The sequence below is a fragment of the Oncorhynchus clarkii genome, chromosome 7 (genome assembly GCF_045791955.1).
Source record: "Oncorhynchus clarkii lewisi isolate Uvic-CL-2024 chromosome 7, UVic_Ocla_1.0, whole genome shotgun sequence".
Classification (NCBI taxonomy): Eukaryota; Metazoa; Chordata; class Actinopteri; order Salmoniformes; family Salmonidae; genus Oncorhynchus; species Oncorhynchus clarkii.
In genome coordinates this window covers 46156111-46180451 of record NC_092153.1, presented here as the reverse complement: position 1 = coordinate 46180451, position 24341 = coordinate 46156111, and the positions used below count along the sequence as shown (strand labels likewise).

Here is a 24341-nt window from a genome sequence, read left to right as displayed (position 1 = left end):
TGGGTTTTCAGTGGGCGAGGATTTCAATGGCCTTGACTGGCGTGATTGTAGCTCTTTCAACTGAAGTCGCGAGAGTGCGACTCCCCATAGTATGTTGTACATCGTTTCCCTCCTTCAGGGAACAGTAGCTACAGTCATGAAATAATATTTGCAGTGTTCAACATCCCTTGCATTACTCTCCAAATAAAATACAATTACTAAGGAATTTCTAATCTCAATGTACTGTATAGCCTTTATAACTGAACATCAAGCACTTAGAGAACATACAGGTACTGAGAGGGGAATAAATGTAGCCTCTCGGCTGTTTTGTATTGCCATAAGCAATATATGGCTCCATGTTTTATGGGTTTGCCGATGTGTTCTGCTCCCCTATTTGGTCCTGACACAGTTAAGGCAGTTTCCAGTGCAGTTGATGGGGCTGAACAATTTGCTTGACTGGCAGAAAAACCATAATCAATCTGGAGATTACAGATAAAGGCACTAAAACCAGCCAGGCACAGCATTTTCTCTTATCGCAATTACACCTAGGCATCCTGTCTCAGGTACAGACAATTAAGCCGAGAGAGAAAGCTCCCAGCCACTTGACATTGAGGGTGCTATCTGGCACACCAGAACACGGGGCTGAAAGAGCCTTTTTGAGGACAGGGCGAAAGGGGGGGGGGGGGGGGGTGACTGTAACCCCCCTTTTTTTTTATTACACACAATGGCTGCTTTTACAAATGCAGCCCAATTCTGATTGTTTGCCCAATTATTGCCCGGAGAAGAGTCTGCGGTAGTGCATGTGCTTTAGTCATTATAAACTGTGATAAGCCCCCCCCCCCGCCGCCTCCTAGCAGTAGTGTACAAAGAGGCCAAGGGCACAGAGACCTTGCACTAACTCTCCCTCATCTCACGTATTCATCCGCCTTTCACTCCTTCCCTTTCATTACTTACTTCACACTTCCCCTCCTCTGAAATAGCATTCACATTATGTCCTGATTTTCCAACATGGGACCTAGTAGTAGAGAGAATGCATGCCCTGTCCCCTTTGTCTTCCTCCCCCTCTCGGAGATGACATGGCTAGCACGACACCTTACGACTACTTACTAATAATAAGTCATAATTCCATGTCTCATTTACTACAATATCTCCCTCCATATATCCCCACCAATGTCACCTCAACCTACAGGGTATGATTTCACCATTCATGGGATGCACATACTGTATGAGCTCCACAGACAAATGTTGGTGCATTGACAGAACGTGAGTTTCCCCACACATCAAAGACCTGTGCATGCATCCTTCAAACACAAAGCTCTATCATTGCTGCTTTGTCTGTTCACCCGTACCCGTCCTAAACCCATCTCTGATAACGCAGCCAGGCTGTTTGAGGCTGTTTGCAGAGTGAGAGAAGGCAGCTCTAAGCAGATGCAACCGACTGCACCACAGTAGGGCACACAGGGGTTTTATGCATGCCTGCCTGGTCCCTGGGATCTGCAGGTAGACCGGTCCAGACTCAATAGGCTCTTATTACAGCCCGTACATAGACCGTACGGACCGTACCGCAGACAATTTTATATCTCGATTTGAGTGGAAATGGGTGATCACCATGCTCCTCCAAGCACGAAACAGCAGCACAGAGGAAGCCTATGTGGGGAGTCAAATGTCAAATGAAAATCGAGAGACGGGCTCTGGAGGAGACGTGGTTCATCTGCTCCTTCTATGGGCCATGTGGAGATGAACTGAAGACCATTATAGTCCACTGTATGAAGACAAATAGACAGTGGGCAGGAGATACAGCAGGCTACTAGAAATATGATACCATTAGAGACACAGAGGGCCAATTGGCTAAATAGGACAGAGTGAACATATACAATATATGCCAAATTCAAACTCTGATTGGCCACATGGGTCTAGTGATGCTGTTTTGGTAATTACATTGGGTAGATGTTTTTCCCTTTCCAACATTGCTGTGATATGAAATGTGGTGAAGAGGAAAATAGCTTCGCGGCTGACGCAAACAACGTTCTGTGCTCATGGCATCAAACTCCCCCTGAGACAAACATCTGAGATGGTCTCTCTACACACTCATCCACACAAACATCGCCAATCTGGCTCAGTCAAATCAGCCGTCTCTAAAATCAGGGAAACGTGCCTCTGCAGTACTTACCACGTTCACTCGACAGGGTGGTGTCTGTCAGGGACAGAGGGAGGGAGGGAGCGAGAAGAGAGAGAGAGAGGGAGCGAGAAGAGAGAGAGAGGGAGCGAGAAGAGAGAGAGAGGGAGAGAGGGAGGGAGGGAGGGAGGGAGAATACAACGATTAGAACAACATGCAAGCTCTCAAGCTGCCATACAAGACTTTTGTCATTTAACAATAGAGAGTGATTAAGGAAAATAGAAATAACTGAGGAAACGTGATCACACACAATAAAAACAAACACACATTCTACTTAGTAAGTTGCTGAGCAGACCTCCACCTCTACCACGAGTAAAGAAAAAGGCGTTCACATACTTTCATCCCCTCCAAAGAAAAGCACCACAGCAGAAGAACGTGACCTTATTGTTCAAATATTCTACATCACTTCAAATACAGAGAGCAGTTGTGCATGGATTATAGTATGTTGTGTACTGCACACACTGCAATTCAACTGGACCAGTTTGCTGCTCTCCCCTTTCCGTACGTTTTGCCTCGAGCACTTAGATACTTTAACTGGGACACACCCCAGTTGTTGTGATGTCTATAATGCAATACTGCTCAAACGGAATGAACTCTGCACAACGCTATGTTTCTGTACATCTTTATTGAGATCTAAGCATCACAGCTGGATAAGGAGCGACGCAGCAAGGTGTTTGTGTTGCTAGAGACAGTTGCTCTCGGTGCCACCTACCCCCTCCGAGGCCATCGAACGGAGACGCTGCACACAGATTTGATGAGAGACCATTTCAAATGGCTCCGTTTAACATTCATTGCTCTCATTTCGGCGCCGGGCGTCACAGGAAGTCGAAAGCTGACAACAACACCCCCTGCCAAGTCACACCACCCCCCTGCTCACCAACATGACCCTCAAATTGTTGTTCTATCACAGCAAACCACTTTGTAGCACAATGGAGCACACTGGTAACGGAGTCCGGCATGTGTGCAGAATCTGAACGAGCCTCAGAGAGAGCGAAGGTTGCCAGGCACTCTCGGAGGGCCCCCCAAAAAGTCACCGTCTTGGCTGAGGGGAAAACATGGCCCATAATATACTGTACTTTCTCTCACTTCGTTGGTCAGGTTGTTTCTAAATACTTGGGGAAATGATTTGCAGACCATCTGACTGACTGATGCATTGCGCAGAGTAAGTGTCAAATAAGTAAATGCATTAACATGGTTAGCAAATTAAGCATGAGGAATTACCATTCACTTCTTCAATACGGTCTGGTAAATTCCATTCTAAACCTGTAGAACATATTGCTCTATCCTATTTTTTTTGTAGAACCCAACAAGCAACAACATCCAAACGCAGTACAAACCCGTCAATATTTTAAGCGTCTTGGAATGCCTCGAGTGCAAGTAAAGGAATCTCTCGATCCGCCCCCTACACAACAGCGAGCAATGTTTCAATAATTCATCTCCCTATGTCAAGGATTCAGCCTGCGCTGCACTTGCCAGTATCCCCACAAATTGGCAGGCAGACTCACATTTGGCACACGTGCAGCTGCCTAGCGCCACTCTCTCTCCTCTGTGGGCCTTGTAGCCCTCCCCACGACAACACTAATGCTGACTGTCCTGCTCTCAGTCTCCCAGGTTGAGTCCAAGGCTGCCTGTCCTGTATGTAAGGAAGGAATCAGGCACACTTCCTCTCATTACAGCTCTAGGGGAAAATGTCACAGTTGTTCATTTCCTCCTCAATTATAGAAACACACCTTTGTGCCTCTCTGAAAGGATTGCATGTGCATTTGCTGTGTGATTTCCTGTCTGTGCATGGTTGGTCGGAGAGGTTGATGGCCACCCAAAGACTTGGGCAGAGTGAATATGCCTGGGATTAATATCAGGTGTGAACTGTGGGGATGCAGAGCAGCGTGTCTTGAGTGAAAGAAAAAGAGCATCATTCAGTTCTCACTAAACAGAGAGGACCTCTACAACTTTACTACCCTGATGTACAACAGTATATTACTTGAAAGCTTGACTGACATCTCACTGACACAGAAGCTAACAGGTTGTCTGCTTCACTGGAAGCTTCTCCACACCATATACCCCTAACCCTAACCCACTAGGACGAATGGGTTAGCACATGGGAGCTACCACCTGGTGCCCTGTGTCAGTGTGTGTGTGTGTGTGTGTGTGTGTGTGTGTGTGTGTGTGTGTGTGTGTGTTTCCTCATGCGTAACAAATCTGGGTTTGACAGAAACCCTTCAAAACCCTAGTGTTGCCTAATTGCCAGAGAGTGTTCAGCTAATAAATTATGAATTAAAAAATCAAATCAAATTAATATGTCTAGAAAACAATTAATCAGACACCAAAAGTGTATTTCCAAACAAAACACTCGCATAAACAATCAATTATTCATCAAGTGAATGCTGGGTAAGTGGGCTCCTTTCCCGGGTGAGATGCTGCCATAATTGGAGTGGGACTACAGGATAGCCGGGTGGTGTGTGTGTGGGAGTGTGTGTGTGTGTTTGTGTGTGTGTGCGCGTGCGTGCGTGTGTTTGTGTGTGTCTGTGCGTGCATGCATGTTCACTCCCCACGCTCCCAACCTCCCCCCCAAACAAGAAGAGTAACAAAGGAGTTAGTTCATTACTGCCTAATGAGTTGTCTGATTCATATGGAAAATAAAAGCCTTATTGTTTTGCGCTGTGTGTTGATTGGTGTACTAAAGTGGCTGAATAGAAGCACAATGAGGGGAAACATTTACATGTCTTCTAATATGGTAATAAGGCCCTGGAGGAGAGAATCAGGGCTGTCAAGTACAGTGAACACCACTTCCAGTACATAGGATACAACATGTCTAAATGTGTTGATGTCTGGTTGGTTGATGTGGAGATATGTATCTGTTTACAGTATGTACTCAGTCAGCACGCGACATGTAATCTAGCAGTTCTAAACCTCTCTGATGATGGGTTATGTACTGAGTGATCTCTGAAACAGAATCCATTGTTACTGGGGAATAAACACGGCTCTCCTAGGCTGCTGACGCTGGAGAGGGATGGTCTTGTCAAATGTCATTGATTATCTCTCTCTCTCCCTCCATCCCCCTCTCTCTCTCTCTCTTTCTCCCTCCATCCCTCTCTCTTTCTCCCTCCATCCCTCTCTGTGCCTTTGTCTTTCTCTTCCCCATCTTTCTCAATTGTTCTCTCTCAGTTTTACTCTTCCCATCCCTGATCTCTCTCTCTCTCTCCATCCTTCTGTCTCTCTCTCTCTATCTCCTATGCTGTACATCACCAGAATATGGAGGTTGTTGTGAGCACAGTGGTGGACCCTTGCCTGTGCACAGCAAAGATAATAGGGCTCTCCAGTGGGCCACAGCGATAAGCAGACCTCCCGAATAATCCCGTCCATGCAACAGCTCTTCTACAATGTCCTACCAAGACCCCCATGCTGCCGCAGCATCAGACTGTACTGGATGAATTAATGTGTGTCAATAATATATAAAGGATATTTCATGCTGAAACCCTCATACTAAACACCAATGGAATTCAGGAATTCACTAAGTTCATGGTTTATATTTAGGATCATTTTTACAGCTTTGCCATCCAAATGTTTTTATTTATCAGAGGGCCAGCGATAATTACAGCCATGTAATGGCCAAATAGGCCACTAGATGTCATGTGATATTTTTTTTTGAATAAAGTTAACAAAGTTCTGCTAGTTTACTGGTAAACATAAAAATGTAACAGTAATACACCCTCCTTTTCCAACTCTAAAGTCGAGAGAGGGAGATAAACGATAAACGGAGTAAACTATCAAATGGACGTTACAAGCGACTGAGTGACATTTCAAAATAATGCATGCAATATGGATCTCTTGAGATATGGATCGGCCTATCGCACATGCCAAAATTGCGATTTCGATGTGAATTCGATTGTGCAGCCCTAACACACACACACACACACACAGACACACACAGACACACACACACACACAGACACACACACGGCATCGTCTCTCCATCTTATTCGTCCCTTAAGCTGTTGTGGAGAGAAAAAAAAAGAACCCAACAAATTGTGACTGTAATTTAATTTCCTCCAGCAACGTTGGCTTCCAAATGGTCTCCATCAGTGTGCCAATCAGCAGCTGATTCAGTGATTTCCCCAGCTGGGCTTCCTCTTAGACAGGAAACCAGAGAATTTCAGGCTCAGAGAGAGAGACCCAATGACAGGTCTGCTGGATCACTGGTTCAGCACCAAAGGATTGAATGAATTGCATTTCTAAGCCTTCTCCAGTCGACTGCAGGGACAGGACTCAGTGGAATAGCTGTGATGCATATCTGACAATATCCATTATGACATGAGTTCGTGCATGTGCGTACATTTGTCCATTGATGACGAAGCATATGTGTGCATATTTATTACCACGTATGCAATGCACATAGACACATGTCCAGAGTCTCCAGACAACTCTGAAGTAATAGCTATGACGTATCTGATAGCTTCTCCCAGACACCAGACCACACTCACTCCAATGCACAGTGAGAGACCAGAGCGTATTAAAGACCCAGCTGTGATTAACTGGTTCTGACAGAGTCAGATGTTTTGTTAAAATGTAGAAAGCCCAAAGTGGAGCTCAGGGAGGGGGGGGGGGGGACGCGCGCTCCCTGCCTCCCCTCCGGTTTCAGGCAGCCAAGTGTTCCTCCATAAACACCCCAGATCACTTAAGGCAGAGCGGGGGAGAGCAGAGAGAGGTAAAGAGAGCATATGTCTAGGCAAATGTCTCCCATCGCTGCTCACTCTACAGAAGGAGGATGACATCAAAGAACAAGGACTGGAGGGCTAGTGGAAGGCCCATTGCTGAGTCAACGCTTCATCCTCAACAGAAGCATGTTCATTCTGAAGCATGTTGCTCTGGTTGGTTGACACTCTCTCCTTTAGCAGAGGCACTGTAATGAGCAGTATATCATTCAAACCGTTAGCCTACTAGACGATCTTGTTCATATCATCGTCCGAATCATCCTCATCCTCATCCTCTCATTCAGGCTGGATGTCATTAGCTGTGGTGATGAAGATGACAGGAATGATGACTCACCCCGCGTCTCTATGATTCTACTACACAGCCTCAGGGCTCACGGAGATACTCTCTCTGTGTGTCGCCGTCTCTCGCTCTCTCTCTCCATTTGCACTTCTTTTTTTCGCTCTCTCCATTTTCCTCTCGCTCTCGCTCTCCCTCACTCTCACTTCCTCTCACCATCTTTCTCTCGCTCTCCATTTTCCCCTCGCTCTCTCTCTCTCTCCATTTTCCTCTCTCACTGTCCACACCCTAAATCTCATTTTCCCACCAGCTCGTATTAAATAAATGTTTGTCATTATGGCTGCTGGAGAGTGTCGGGAGTAAGGGGTGAAATGGACGGAGGAGAAAGGTCCCCTGGTCACACCACATCCATGGAAGGACATAGTGAGAGAAACAGAAGAACAGGCAGGGATGGGAGGGAGGGAGGCAGACGTATGTGTAGACAGTGAGGGAGAACACACCTTGCATCCTCTATCTGAGAGTGTACTCCACAGTCTCTCCTGCTTCACACTTCCTCTGCAGATGAACAAGGCCAAAGCCAGGGTGAGGAAAACCTGCTCGATCACTCAGAATGAATATGTGTGTGCCCTTCCGTGCGTGCATACCGCATGCATGTGTATATGTATAAGTGAGCTTATGGGGTGTTTGAGAGAGAGAGAAATAGAGAGAGAAATAGAGGGGGAAAAGCAATGGAAACTAGAAACGTGTAGGAAAGGAGAAAAGTGCATCTCTGCTAGAGGTGTTTTGTATCAGGCTGGCAGTCATCCTGCACCGTGTCAGCAGATCCTAGTCCCCATCCCTTTTTCAGCCCACCGAGTGCAGCTTTCCCCACAAAGACCACAGTGACAACAGAGACAAACTCAGAACGCAGTGCACACCCAGCTGCCGTCTACTCCAGGTCTAGACAGGAGTGCTCTTCTACACCCCATGGGCTCCATGCAAAATCAGCAAACGAGTGCTGTGTCAATCCACCGGGGACTTATCTCAGCAGCAGAGCAGTAATATTCATCCACCATGTGTCTAATAGAGGAGCGAAGGGCTGTCATCAATCCCCCAGGTGACCATTCCTGATCGTGACATGGAGCTCTCCCCTCCACTGGGGCTGGTAACCTGCCACGCTGCTTTGTGTGTCTCAAAGATGCTCTGTTAACTGAAGGTGTCGGGGAGGCTACTCTGAAAATATTGTTGACCAAGCTACTTCACACTGGAAGAAGTTAAGCTAAACTAAAGCTACCCGTAATGAAAATAGTTACTTTGAAAGAGTAGTTCACTACATCTAACCTCCCTCGTGAAAAATTATCATATGCATATCTGAAACGTTTCTACAAATTGCAAGAACAGATCACATTTGGGTCATAAATCAAATCAAATGTTATTTGTCACATACACATGGTTAGCAATGTTAATGCGAGTATAGCGAAATGCAAGTGCTTTTAGTTCGGACCATGCAGTAATATCTAACAAGTAATCTAACAATTTCACAACAACTACCTTATACCCACACAAGTGTAGAGGAATGAATAAGAATATGTACATAAAAATATATGGATGAGCGATGGCCGAACGGCATAGGCAAGATGCAGTAGATGGTATAAGTATATACACATATGAGATGAGTAATGTAGGGTATGTAAACATTATATAAAGTGGCATTGTTTAAAGTGGCTAGTGATACATGCATTACATACAATTTTTAATTATTAAAGTGGCTAGAGATTTGAGTCAGTATGTTGTCAGCAGCCGCTCTATGTTAATGATGGCTGTTTAACAGTCTGATGGCCTTGAGATAGAAGCTGTTTTTCAGTCTCTCGGTTCCAGCTTTGAAGCACCTGTACTGACCTCGCCTTCTGGATGTTAGCAGGGTGAACAGGCATTGGCTCGGGTGGTTGTTGTCCTTGATGATCTTTTTGGCCTTCCTGTGACATCGGGTGGTGTAGGTGTCCTGGAGGGCAGGTAGTTTGCCCCCGGTGATGCGTTGTGCAGACCTCACTACCCTCTGGAGAGCCTTACGGTTGTGGGCGGAGCAATTGCCGTCCCAGGCGGTGATAGAGCCCGACAGGATGCTCTCGATTGTGCATCTGTAAAAGTTTGTGAGTGTTTTTGGTGACAAGCCAAATTTCTTCAGCCTCCTGAGGAGTTTATCCGTGTCGTCTGCAAACTTGATGATTGAGTTGGAGGTGTGCATGGCCACGCAGTCATGGGTGAACAGGGAGTAGTAGGAGAGGGCTGAGAACGCACCCTTGTGAGGCCCCAGTGTTGAGGATCAGCGGGATGGAGATGTTGTTTCCTACCCTCACCACCTGGGGGAGGCCCGTCAGGAAGTCCAGGACCCAGCTGCACAGGGCGGGGTCGAGACCCAGGGTCTCGAGCTTAATTACGAGTTTGGAGGGTACTATGGTGTTAAATGCTGAGCTGTAGTCGATGAACAGCATTCTCACATAGGCATTCCTCTTGTCCAGATGGGTTAGGGCAGTGTGTAGTGCAATTGCGTCGCCTGTGGACCTATTGCGGCGGTAAGCAAATTGGAGTGGGTCTAGGGTGTCAGGTAGGGTGGAGGTGATATGGTCCTTGACTAGTCTCTCAAAGCACTTCATGATGACGGAAGTGAATGCTACGGGGCGATAGTCATTTTGCTCAGTTACCTTAGCTTTCTTGGGTACAGGAACGATGGTATGTCAACAGAATGTGTCATTTAGTCTACTAAACACAAAAACAACGTTTCAAGTGAGAATTAGGCAGGTCTGATGCCGAAAAAGAAAAACACAATTATTGCCTACGTCACTCATATTATATTGTAAAGTAGTGTGTAGTTCCAGTAGTTAGCTATACCGCTACATGGCAAAAAAAAGCGATGAACTACTGAAAACACTACCTAGATTTGAATCTACCACCAATCTACTCCAAAATGTAGTTTCATTGCTAGTTTAACTACATGTAATTCACTACTCCCCAACACTGTTAACTGATGGGATTTAGTCACGTAGATAGAAGTTACAGTCAGTATGTTTAACTGAAAGTGGGCTTGTCAGTGACTCAGTGATACATACATCTACAGAGTAGCCAATCTCTATTGAAAATAACCCATGCACGTAGAGATCATGTTTACATTTCCTCTTGTGGCAATACTTTGATGTTGGCTAAGAGAACCATCCACCACTAACTGACTAGGTGCAGATGTCCATGTGAGTGAACACGGCATATCCATATCTCCACGAAAACATTGAACAACAAATTCAACATATTTCAAACTAGGCCTTTAAATTGAGCAAATAATTGGTTGTGATTCCTTCCTGACACCTTCTACATCTCTCTGATCTGGAGCCCTCGTTGAGACAGGGAGACAGTCTAGAGCCTATAGACTCTGTTCTCACACAGACTGTTCTAATGAAGAGGGCTGTGCTGTGGGCTTCCCTTCGCTTGGACCAATGAGAGGCCAGATGATACAGCAAAAGGAGGCTGGGCCTGGGAGGATTGTTATCACTCAAAGTACAGAGGCAGGATCTCATTCCCGTTCCAGACCCTCCATTGATTTTTTTTTCAGTCACAGAGACCATCTCTGGTAACAGTTATTAAAGGGAAATGAGAAGCAACAAAGGCAATGGGGGAGATTAGGGAACAATACATGGATGACAAGGGAAGTGATGAGCTCAACACTGTGTAAAGACCTTGCAGAGGTCAGAGAGGGCTCTCAAACCGTCAAAGACGGAGAAACAACACTTAGAAGTGCTCTTATGAAGACAGCTGCTACACCACACTCCAATGGAGGTGCATGTTTGGGATGCTCTGTGAGTGTCCCTAAAATGAAGGGACAACAATGACATCTGAAGAGAACGGGGGAGATGAGGTGTATGTTTGGGATGCTCTGTGAGTGTCCCTAAAATGAAGGGACAACAATGAGATCTGAAGAGAACGGGGGGAGATGAGAGGTGTATTCCAGGCTGGTTGGCATTTATTGTCATGAATCTTGCCCTGGAGGCAGCTCAGCCACAAAGTCATAAAATCCTAACCTTAACCCTAACCTTAACCACACTGCTAACCCAAAGGCCTAAACCTAACCTAAGACCGAAAAGCACATTTTTTTTTTTTTCATGGATTTTTACGATATAGAAAATTTGACTTTGCAGCAGGCCCATATAGCGGAATTCAGTTCTGCCTCATGAAAATAAGTGTAAACGTGCATACTTAAGAGGAGAATAGAGGAGTGGCATGAATTGTGTGTTGAGAGGGTGGCGGCCAGCTAGGAGAGGGGCAGTCCAAGGACATCACCTTGCTGAAAGGGGAGAGCACTTGTGGCTGTGAAGTAAGTGTCACTGTTCTGGGAAAACACTTTGGCTATCTCTCCCCCTCATCTCCCACTTTCTCCTTCACTACAGTAGCCCCCCCCCCCCCCTCCCCATATTGTATGATGCTTCTCTCCCTCTTGCTCTGCCATGTTTCATCAGCTCTATATTTACATGTTAATGAGATGACAATTGACTCAAACAAGGAAAACAAAACAACGGTACAATTCCCACATCTAGTAAAGCCTGGGTAACGAGCAGATGGTGATGCTGCACATGATATATTGAGGTCTGTCTGGATAACCCCTGCAAAGAGGTTTCAATAAAACAAACCTCTGTGATCCAAATACATTTAAATGATTAGAAAAAAGAGAAGGGATGTGAAATCCAGTGGTATAAAGTACTTAAGTAAAACATCATTTTTTTGGGGGGGGGTATGTAATTTACTTAACTATTTATATTTGACAACTTTTGCTTCATTACATTCCGAAAGACAATACTGTACTTTTTACTCCATACATTTTCCCTGACATCCAAAAGTACTCGATACATTTTGAATGCTTAGCAGGACAGACAATATTGTCCAATTCACACACTTATCAAGAGAACATCCCTGGTCATCCTTTCTGCCTCAGATCTGGCGGACTCACTAAACACAAATGCTTGGTTTGTAAATTATGTCTAAGTGTTGGAGTGTGCCCCTGGCTATCCATACAATTAAAAAAACAAGAAAATGGTGCCATCTGGTTTGCTTAGTATAAGGATTTTTTTATTATACATACTTTGATACCCAAGTATATTTTAGCAAATACATTTATGAATATTTAAAACCAAATACTTTTAGACTTTCACTCAAGTAGAATTTTACTGTGTGACTTTCACTTTTACCAGAGTAATTTTCTATTAAGGTATCTTTACATTTACTCAATTATGACAATACAGTACTTTTTCCACTACTAGTAAAATCTCAATGAAACCCTGTATAATTACCATCCAACTCCCCTGATGGAGCCTGGGAAACACACTGACAGACACAAGTCTCTCATTCAGGATGTCACACAATGTATAAATGTGGCTCTCAGTAATTTTTCATTGTGATGTTTATAGAGTTGAAATTATGGTGGATTGGTTTAATAAGCTTTCCTTCAAGCTAGTTTGACAGGGATTTGATGAAAAACATTTTTTTCTCAAAATAACATTCTCATCGATGGGGCTGTCGTGGAGCGGGTTGGGAGCTTCAAGTTCCTTGGTGTCCACATCACGAACAAACTAACATGGTCTAAGCACACCAAGACAGTTGTGAGGAGTACAAGACAAAACCTATTCCCCCTCAGGAGACTGAAAAGATTTGGCATGGGTCCTCAGATCTTTGAAAGGTTCTAAAGCTGCACCATCGAGAGCATCCTGACGGGTTGCATCCCTGCCTGGTATGGCAACTGCTCGGCCTCCGACCGCACTACAGAGGGTAGTGTGTAAGGCCCAGTACATCACCGGGGCCAAGCTTCCTGCCATCCAGGACCTCTATCCAGGACTCCAGCCACCCTATTCATAGATAGTTCTCTCTGCTACCGCACGGCAAGTGGTACCAGAGTGCCAAATCTAGGTCCAAGATGCTTCTAAACAGCTTCTACCTCCAAGCCATAAGACTCCTGAACATCTAATCAAATGGCTACCTAGACTATTTGCATTTGCACGACTTGAAGGTACCATTTTCATCTGTACAAACAATAGTACGCAAGTATAAACACCATGGGACACGCAGCCCTCATACCGCTCATGAAGGAGAAGCATTCTGTCTTCTAGAGATGAACGTACTTTGGTGCGAAAAGTGCAAATCAATCCCAGAACAACAGCACAGGACCTTGTGAAGATGCTGGAGGAAACAGGTACAAAAGTATATATATCCACAGTAAAACGAGTCCTATATTGACCTAACCTGAAAGGCCGCACAGCAAGGAAGAAGCCACTGCTCCAAAACCGCCATAACAAAAAGCAAGACTATGGTTTGTAACTGCAGATGGGGGCAAAGATGGAACTTTTTGGAGAAATGTCCTCTGGTCTGATGAAACAAAAATAAAACTGTTTGGCCATAATGACCATTGTTATGTTTGTAGTAAAAAGGGGGAGTCTTACAAGCCGAAGAACACAATCCCAACCGTGAAGCACAGGGGTGGCCGCATCATCAACATCTCTGAGTTTAAATGTATTTGGCTAAGTTGTATGTAAACTTCCGACTTCAACTGTACATAATTACCTCGACACCGGTGCCCCCACACATTGACTCTGTACCGGTACCCCCTGTATTTCGCCCCGCGATTGTTATTTACTGCTGCTCTTCAATGATTTGTTTTTTTCTTATCTCGTACTTTTGGGGGGGTATTTTCTTAAAACTGCATGGTTAGTTAAGGGCTTGTAAGTAATCATTTGCCAGTAAGTTATACACCTGTTGTATTCCGCGCATGTGACAAATAACATTTGATTTGAATGTGTGTGTCAAGAATTTTTTTTTACCCCTTTTTCTCCCCGATTTCGTGGTATCCAATTGGTAGTTACAGTCGTGTCATCGCTGCAACTCCTGTACAGACTCGGGAGAGGTGAAGGTCGAGAGCCGTGCGTCCTCCAAAACACAACCCAACCAAGCTGTACTGCTTCTTGACACAATGTCCACTTAACCCGGAAGCCAGCCGCACCAATGTGTCGGAGGAAACGCCGAACACCTGGCGACCGTGTCAGCGTGCACTGCGCCTGGCCCACCACAGGAGTCGCTAGTACGCGATGGGACAAGGACATCCCTGCTGACCAAACCCTCCCCTAACCCAGACAACGATGGGCCAATTGTGCGCCGCCCCATGGGTCTCCCGGTCACGGCCGGCAGCGGCAGAGCCTGGACTCGAACCCAGAATCTCTAGTGGTACAGCTAGCAGTGCCTTAGACCACTGCGCCACTCAGGAGGCATAAGAAATGTTTAAACACATTTGATAGAAAAAATAATAATTTTCCTAGAACACCCCCATCGTGGGTGCTAGCAGCACACAGCAATGTGCATCAGCAGCGAGTGCAGGACCAAATAATCAAGGCAAACAAAGCCCAACACATCTAAAAACACCCAGACTTATCTGTCAGTTATGCCAGGTTTAATTTCCATCTGTTCTGACAAGCCCATTAAACAGATCTGGCCAAAAATAAACATGTTTGTGCTGAACTGATATGACAGGCTATGATCACACCTCCCAATGTTGGGGAGAGATACGGCTGGCTTTTAATTAAAAAAGCCAAGGACTATACAGCACCTTCACCTCCAGCAAACAAACTGTTCAGCCGGAACACACATTACCATTTGAACACTTGCAAGGAAGAACCATATATGTGCGTTTTGACTATACCACCATCAAGTGTCAACATTGAACGATCGTGACGTCACCTTCTGTCCTTCAATTATACTTGCTACTTTTTGATTTCGTACTTCTTTTCCTTACTTTTTATCAAGATTTGTGAAGTCAATTTATTTTTCAAAATGCACATATGGTTCTCTCTATAAACTGTCATACTATACTATAACATACAGTATGGGGGGGTCATAGCTACAGTATAATTCAATCAAATTCACGAGTTGATTTAAAACCTGTATAAATCCTGGATCTAGCTGTCTGACAGTTTTTTGTATAGAGATCTCAGAAATGCAGTGTAACTACGTAACATTTCGTGACTCCTTATGTCTATAAGGGGTGAAAAAAGACATCATTGCGCACACAAATCCAAAATGATGTATGCGATTGCAAAATTGAATGCTTCTAAGCGAAAGTCACCGTACCGTGATACTTAAAACCTAAATCGATACTGTCTTTAATGTGGTTTATTGCATAATTATGCATAATGCTTGTTATATGCACGTTTGGAGTCCAGCTTATTAGCTATGCTGTTATATTTTCACATACCATCATCTGATCCAGGAAGGAATTTTCAGAACAACAGTCAAGTGACAAACAGCTGTTGTGACAGCGCATGCAATGCAACAACGAGGAATGTCCACAATATTTTGGTGTCTCATTCATTACACTGGTGAAGACAGTTGTGCCTGGATCCTCGTTGGATCTAATATCCCTAGCCAATTGATCATCTGTTGTTGTCTGCTTGATTTACAGCAGGGTCTCGTTAGATTTAACAGAGAAATCAGTGAGGTAATGAGCTCATGTTTCCATATGTTTTTGTGCCTCGGATTGGACACAGAGTCGACTGTGTACAATTGTATAGGATAAACTATTGCGCAACACCCAACACTACTCCTATGAATTATTCTGGATATAAATGACAAATGACATAGCCTAGTGGGCTTATTCACAACATGATCTGGTAATGAAATAACATGACAAATCCATTTTGCTTTCAATGTAACACCTGCAATTTTAAACAATGCAAGGTGCTTGAAGTAGCCTACTTGAATTTGGAGCTCAGAAATTCAAGTACTGGTATAGGCCTACCTTGAAACTCCTACCTTGAAAATGTCCTCAATTTGGTGCTTGAAATGTCCTTGTAAATATTGCAGCCAATTTATAAGTTATCAGGCTCCATTATAATTATCAGTGATTGTTGTTTCCCAACGCTTCCATTGAAGGGTGTTGCACTACTCTGTTGCTGTAAAACTACTTGTGGTTTATTATAAGGACGACAACATCGAATGCTGCTTTCAACTTGGCTTTCCATACACATCCTTACATTAAAAAAGAAACCTGGTTTTTGGTTGGCACGCATGCATCCAATCAATTCGTCAGGCAATGTCCACATTGTTCTCACATATTTTAGATGTAAAAATATGTAATAATAATGAATTTCAACTCATTGGCAAGGCCTGAAAATGCATTATTTCTTAAAATGTTAATGTGGTAGTGAGATACATTTGACACTTTTTTGCATGCTTAAAAAAAAAAGATAACATTGAGGTCATTGAAAATGACAATTAAGTGCTTGAAAAAGTACCTGAAAGTCCTTGAATTTGACTTGCCAATGTCTCTATGAACCCTGCTTAAAGGATATTAAGTCCTAGGGCTATGTTGTTGTTTACAGTAGGTGCAGTTATGGGTCAATTAGCATATATTCACTTTTATTCCTCTACATACACATATGGAGCTGCATGGAAATCCTTTTGTATTTTTCGTTCAAACCATTTTGCCATTTTGATCCCAATGTCACACATTGGCCCCATTATTTATAGGACCACCCATATATGGCTCTTTGTCTGTAGGATGTATTTTACTAAACCATTATACCAGACAGCACACAACTGCTGGTAATATAAAACACAGCATATTTAAAGATGTACTGTATTTTTGGGTAGCAGGGAATACAGTGATACGTAATGCTAATCCAATTTTGATCAGCATGAGAACAGAGACGGTTCAAAGCTAAGGTAAACATTCTACATTTTTTGAGGTGGTGCTGCTGGATTTGCCTCATAAAAACTCATGTTTTTTCTTCTTCAGAAATTCATATTGAGGGGCCTCCCGAGTGTCCCATCGCGCTCTGTCAGCTACTTGTGGCGGGCCGGGCGTCTGCAAACTGAATTTGGTCGCCAGGTGGACTGTGTTTTCTCCGACACATTGGCGTGGGTGGCTTCCGGGTTAAGCGAGCAGCGAGCAGTCTACAAACAAAAACCTGCCACTAAACACTGGAGTGTCACGGCTTGGTCCCAGCACTATCTTATTATGCTTTCTTAAACAGGTCCTGAGGGATATTTATAACATTGAGATAAACACATGAGACTGGAGAACATCAGTTTGAATTCTCAGAGGGCTGCACATGACAAAAACCCTGTTCCGGAGCAATTTCACCACTCCCGCGCTCTGATGTGAGGCCCAGATGTTATTCTTCATAATGACATCTTTATCGGTGTGCACTGTCGTCTGAAGGAAGGTCAAAAAGACCCCCGCCTCACTACATTGCCAAATTCTGTTTCCATGGTGACCACGGAGTCCAAACTTCCCTGTCACGCACACTGACAGCAGGTAAGCTATTATCACTATCTCTTTCCCCCTGCTTTTAAACGATTATTTTTTTAATCCACGACTACTACTAACCTTTTTCCCACCATAAAAATGTCTCCATTTTTTTCCTTCTCAACAACCTAACCCAGCGTTACGCTGTCCCACAGAAACCATTGTCGGTGGGATCTATTGTGCACATTTTCCTAAAAAGATTGGATCCTTTTTGGAGGCGTGCCAAACTCTGAGGCAATTCATCAACAAGATCTCACTGATGAATTATTAACTGAGTAATGAATATGTTGTCTTGTGATTATGCCAACACTGTGTTAGGCCTGGGCTAGACCGATCACGCTGCTCTGCAGCCTAACGGTGTTCAGGGAAATGCATGGGGCTTTCTCCTTTTCATCTCTACGCATGTCGAGCTTCTTATTCCAGGAGGGGTAAGAGACGGAACGTTTTACCTGGAAAACTGAGGGAGAATGTAGCTGGTCCTTGGGAAAATGTTCTTGAAAAAAATCTGAATAAATATCAGACTGTGGTAGATGCTGGAAGGGTATCTCACCCATTAAATGAATGAACACATTCACTACTGTGTTGTCTCTTCCTTCATGTACACTAACATAGTATACATCAGAAACCAAGTTTCAAATGCAGTCAAGTCCAAAAACAGTGCCAAGAGTAAATCACTCCCGTTTCTATATGTCCTATTGTGACAGTCTGTCCAGGACTTTGAGGAGGGAGGGTTTGTCGCCCCGTAACTGAAACCTGAAATTGCAACCGCTTCTCTTACACAATAAACTGAATGAGTACGGCATAAAGAACACAGTCTGGTCCTCGATAGGAACTGGTTTGCGATTGCATTCGCAGATAGACTGCATTTAATCAACAGCCCACTTTCAGCTTTCAGACCACGCCGTTCAACCGCTTGAGGAATACAAGAGATCAATATGGATAAATTAATTACAATGGAGCCAAATGGGGATTCTGCCTCGGAGTAGCTGTGGAGCTGAAATTACTACAGAAACAAACAGTAAGCGCTCGGCGAGGTGTCAACACCGGAGTTACTGCAAGTGATCCCCAACATGCTTGAGTAGCCCATGGCGCACAACACATTAAGCAGCCCAGAGATGGAGGACATGTAGAAACAGCAGGGCTGGGTTGCATGGACGTCATTATAAAAATACACTTTCAAATGGACATCAATAGATCTAATGTGATGCTGATGGTCATTTCTTTCTAACGGGAATGTGACTCACAGTGTGAGGGATACTTCTGGTGTTTGAGAGAGGAAAAAACGAGAGAAAAAAAGAGAGAGCCTCTCCCTTCTCAATCAGCTGCTGCTGTCACCTCCAGGTTGCTCCGGCCTGCCAGGCAACCAATGAGCTCCCACTTGGCATGAACATCTAGAAAGAGCAGGCCACGACCCACTGCCTAGGTTCTACATTCACTACAACCCTAATATCACACAGGCAACCAATGAATTCCTAACAAGTACAATCAAAAGAGAAACAACCCCCACCACGGCCACCACCCTCGCACTTGCCTCCCCTTTCCTACTTACACAAGCAATATTCCAAGCTGTTGTTTTGTTTCCATCACATTTTCCATTAAAACTGACATTTCATCTAAATCAAGCCCTTGGGGCCGAAACTCAGACATGAGCAGGGGAGGTACTAGATGGGAGAATTCTTAAGTGTGAGGGGTGTATGTGCGCGTGCATGTGTGCGTGTGTGTGTGTGTGCTTCCACCCTGCGGCCCTGCGGTCTTCTCTACGTGATCAGGGACCATGTCATTATTTGTAGCCATCAGAGAGACATCAACCCACTTACATGTGCCTGTGTTCACTGTGGTTATTAATGTACAGCACGGTCATTTATGTTAGAGAGACATCAACCCACTTACATGTGTCTGCATTCACTGTGGTTATTAATGTACAGCACAGTCATTTATGTTAGAGAGACATCATACCACTTACATGTGTCTGCGTTCACTGTGGTTATTAATGTACAGCACAGTCATTTATGTTAGAGAGACATCAACCTCAACTACTGTCTCTGTCTATCCCTTTCTGTTCCCCTCTGCTACACACTCACACAACTATGGATGGACACACGCACTACACCCACACTGTGTATTCCTGTAGTCAAGACAGTGTTGTTTTCAGCTTCCAGTAAAAGTGCTAATGAATTAGATTTTCACCTTGTCATCAGAGGGAGAGACATTGAGAGAAAAGAGGGAATTGATGGAGCCCCAGGCACCTGCACTCTTGAGCCATTGGGGGCCTTGACTTTAACAGTCTGCAATACATTGGTCTCCCAGGAGAACAACACGGTCTTTACCAGGGCGGAGGTGACCTGCTCCATCAGACACACTCCATCAAACTGTGTGAAATATTCACATTTTGGTCAAGGGAATTAATAGAAAACCACTGATTATAACAATAAGCATTGTGCATATAGAGTTCAGAAAGTATTTAGACCCCTTGACTTTTTCCACATTTTGTTACATTATAGCCGTATTCTAAAATTGATTAAATCATGTTCCGCCCCTCATCAATCTATAAACAACACCCCATAATGACAAAGCAAACAAAAATATTTAAAAAATGAAATGACACACAGCATGTATTCAGACCCTTTATTCAGTACATTGTTGAAGCACCTTTGGCAGTGATTACAGCCTTGAGTCTTCTTAGGTATGATGCTACAAGCTTGGCACACATGTATTTGGGGAGGTTCTCCCATTCTCCTCTGCAGATCCTCTCAAGCTCTGTCAGGTTGTTTGGGGAGCGTTGCTGCACAGCTATTTTCCGGTCTCTCCAGACATGTTCGATCGGCATTCAAGTCCGGGCTCTGGCTGGGCTACTCAAGGACATTTAGAGACTTGTCCTGAAGCCACTCCTGCGTTGTCTTGGCTGTGTACTTAGGGTTGTTGTCCTGTTGGAAGGTGAACCTTCGCCCCAGTCTGAGGTCCTGAGCAATCTGGAGCAGGATTTCAACAAGGATCTTTCTGTACTTTGCTCCGTTCATCTTAGCCTCGATCCTGACTATTCTCTAAGTCAATGCCGCTGAAAAACATGATGCTGCCACCACCATGCTTCACCGTAGGGATGGTGCCAGGTTTCCTCCAGACGTGACGCTTCGCATTCAATATTGGTAACATCAGGGAGGAGAATCTTGTTTCTCATGTCCTTTAGGTACCTCTTTGCAAACTCCAAGCGGGCTGTTGGCCACTCTACCATAAAGGCCTGATTGGTGGAGTGTTGCAGAGATGGTTGTCCTTCTGGAAGGTTCTCCCATCTCCACAGAGCAACTCTGGAGCTCTGTCAGAATGACCATTGGGTTCTTGGTCACCTCCCTTTTTGGTATGCGTCCCCAGATCTGTGCCTCAACACAATCCTGTCTCGGAGCTCTACGGACAATTCCTTCGACCACACGGCTTGAAAAAAAGAGTGAGCAACTATGCAGATATTGATTGTTTTATGTACTGATCAATATGAGCTGTCTATCCCTCTTCAGATCAAGACCGTTTTCAGAGAGCAATTATTATTTTCAATTTGGGGGAGTATTGTGAGAGGGCTTTCTTTTTCAAGTTGCTATCTGTGCTGAATATCAGGTCCTTTTCATTGAACAAGGACAACTCCATCTCTGAGTCTAGGTTCGCATTTTCATGTGGTTGGTGGGAGTAGTGAGTGTTGGGAGAGGGACTAGTTCATACAGGCCTCTTGCATTATCCTGAGATGTCGTTAAAACCAACAGGGCATGTGTTTACACATCTGCTGTGACTTTTACCGTCTCTCTTAATGAGATTTCCATCGATTCACTTTCGCTAAGAAATAAATCAATCGGTAACTCTATCAAAAATTACACAACCAATTCTCAATGCATCATGTTCACCCTGAACCTGGCATTAGCAGGTAATGAAACACCCTATACAGCAGTATGCTTGTTGTTTGTTGTGAGGAGACATGAGGGGAGATGACAGGTGGGAACAGTTTGTAGCACTGACTCTATTGGTGCAGATTACTGATAGAGAAGGCGGACATCTTGCGAGTTCCAACCCGACTTTGCTATTAAGGGACTTTTTCTGTACAGTGACTGCCAAGCACTTTTGGACATCGGCAGTTACTAACGTCAGATCGACAATTACTAACCTCGATATCAATATCAACTCTGACTCGGCTTTTCCCTTCACACTGGACGCTATATTCCTTTGTTTCACGGGCTACCAAAACGCTGCAGACGTACAGTAGATGTGGAAGACGAGCTGGCATCCTGGTGAGACTTTTTTAAATTTAATTTATTAGGAACCCCATTAGCTGACGTCAATGGAGACAGCTAGTCTTAATGGGGTCCGCACATAACGAAAAAGACATTACAGGCAAAATACTTTTTACAACTGACATACTACATGTCAATGTTTTTAAATGTATGTGTATATCTATCAGTTACACATACAGTGCATTTGGAAAGTATTCAGACACCTGGACTTTTTCCACATTTTGTTACGTTACAGCCTTATTTTAAAATTGATTAAATTAAAACATTTTCCTCATGAATCTACACACAACATAACCCAAAACGACAAAGCAAAAACAGATTTTCATAACATTTTGAAAAATGTACTACAAATAAAAAACACAAATACCTTATTTACCTAAGTATTCAGACCCTTTGCTATGAGATTCGAAATTGAGCTCAGATGCATCCTGTTTCCATGTATCATCCTTGAGATGTTTCTACAACTTGATTGGAGTCCAGCTGTGGTAAATTCAATTGACTGGAAATGGTTTGGAAAGGCACACACCTATCTACATAATGTCCCACAGTTGACAGTGCATGTCAGAGCAAAAACAAAGCCATGAGGTTGAAGGAATTGTCCGTAGAGCTCCGAGACAGGATTGTGTCGAGGCATAGATCTGCGGAAGGGTACCAAAACATTTCTGCAGCATTGAAGGTCTTAAATGGAAGAAGTTTGGAACCACTGAGACTCTTCCTAGAATTGGCAGCCTGACCAAACTGAGCAATCGGGGGAGAAGGGCCTTGGTCAGGGAGGTGACCAAGAACCCGATGGTCACTCTGACAGAGCTCCAGAGTTCCTCTGTGGAGATTAGAGAACTTCCAGAAGGACAACTATCTCTGCAGCACTCTACCAATCAGGCCTTTATGGTACAGTGGTAAGACAGAAGCCACTTCTCAGTAAAAGGCACATGATCGACCGCTTGAAGTATGCCAAAGGCACCTAAAGGACTCTCAGACAATGAGAAACAAGATTCTCTGATCTGATGAAACCAGGATTGAACTCTTTGGCCTGAATGCCAACCGTCACGTCTGGAGAAACCCTGGCACCATCCCTACGGTGAAGCATGGTGTTGGCAGCATCAGAGGCAGGGACCGGGAGATTAGTCAGGATCGAGGGAAAGATGAACCGAGCAAAGTGCATAGAGATCCTTGATGAAAACCTGTTCCAGAGTGCTCAGGACCTCAAACTGGGGCGAAGGTTCACCTTCCAACAGGATAACGACTCGAAGCACACAGCCAAGCCAACACAGTGGCTTCGGGACACATCTCTGAATGTCCTTGAGCTGACCAGCCAGAACCTGGACTTGAACCTGATCAAACATGTCTGGAGAGACCTGAAAATACACCGCTCACAATAATAAAGGGAACACTAAAATAACACATCCTAGATCTGAATGAATGAAATATTCTTATTAAATACTTTTTTCTTTACATAGTTGAATGTGCTGACAACAAAATCACACAAAAATGATCAATGGAAATCAAATTTATCAAGCATGGAGGTCTGGATTTGGAGTCACACTCAAAATTAAAGTGGAAAACCACACTACAGGCTGATTGAACTTTGATGTAATGTCCTTAAAACAAGTCAAAATGAGGCTCAGTTGTGTGTGTGGCCTCCACGTGCCTGTATGACCTCCCTACCACGCCTGGGCATGCTCCTGATGAGGTGGCGGATGGTCTCCTTAGGGATCTCCCCCCCAGACCTGGACTAAAGCATCCGTCAACTCTGGACAGTCTGTGGTGCAACGTGGCGTTGGTGGATGGAGCAAGACATGATGTCCCAGATGTGCTCAATTGGATTCAGGTCTGGGGAACGGGCGGGCCAGTCCATAGCATCAATGCCTTCCTCTTGCAGGAACTGCTGACACACTCCAGTCACATTAGGTCTAGCATTGTCTTGCATTAGGAGGAACCCAGGGCCAACCGCACCAGCATATGGTCTCACAAGGGGTCTGAGGATCTCATCTCGGTACCCAATGGCAGTCAGGCTACCTCTGGCGAGCACATGGAGGGCTGTGCGGCCCCCCAAAGAAATGCCACCCCACACCATGACTGACCCACCGCCAAACCGGTCATGCTGGAGGATGTTGCAGGCAGCAGAATGTTCTCCACGGCATCTCCAGACTCTGTCACGTCTGTCACATGCTCAGTGTGAACCTGCTTTCATCTGTGAAGAGCACAGGGCGCCAGTGGCGAATTTGCCAATCTTGGTGTTCTCTGGCAAATGCCAAACGTCCTGCACGGTGTTGGGCTGTAAGCACAACCCCCACCTGTGGACATCGGGCCCTCATACCACCCTCATGGGAGTCTGTTTCTGACCGTTTGAGCAGACAAATGCACATTTGTGGCCTGCTGGAGGTCATTATGCAGGGCTCTGGCAGTGCTCCTCCTTGCACAAAGGCGGTGGTAGCGGTCCTGCTGCTGGGTTGTTGCCCTCCTACGGCCTCCTCCACGTCTCCTGATGTACTGGCCTGTCTCCTGGTAGCGCCTCCATGCTCTGGACACTACGCTGACAGACACAGCAAACCTTCTTGCCACAGCTCACATTGATGTGCCATCCTGGATGAGCTGCACTACCTGAGCCACTTGTGTGGGT

The 24341-nt window shown here is 44.7% G+C and overlaps 1 protein-coding gene across 1 annotated transcript in view; it reads right to left on the bottom strand.

Annotated features, from left to right (window-relative positions):
- LOC139413384 (cadherin-4-like) overlaps positions 1–24341 on the bottom strand; it is a 247014-nt gene that overhangs the window by 123715 nt on the left and 98958 nt on the right. Inside the window, exon 3 of the mRNA XM_071160707.1 lies at positions 2150–2173. Within this exon, the coding sequence (XP_071016808.1) occupies positions 2150–2173 (24 nt within the window). The remainder of the gene's footprint in view (positions 1–2149; positions 2174–24341) is intronic.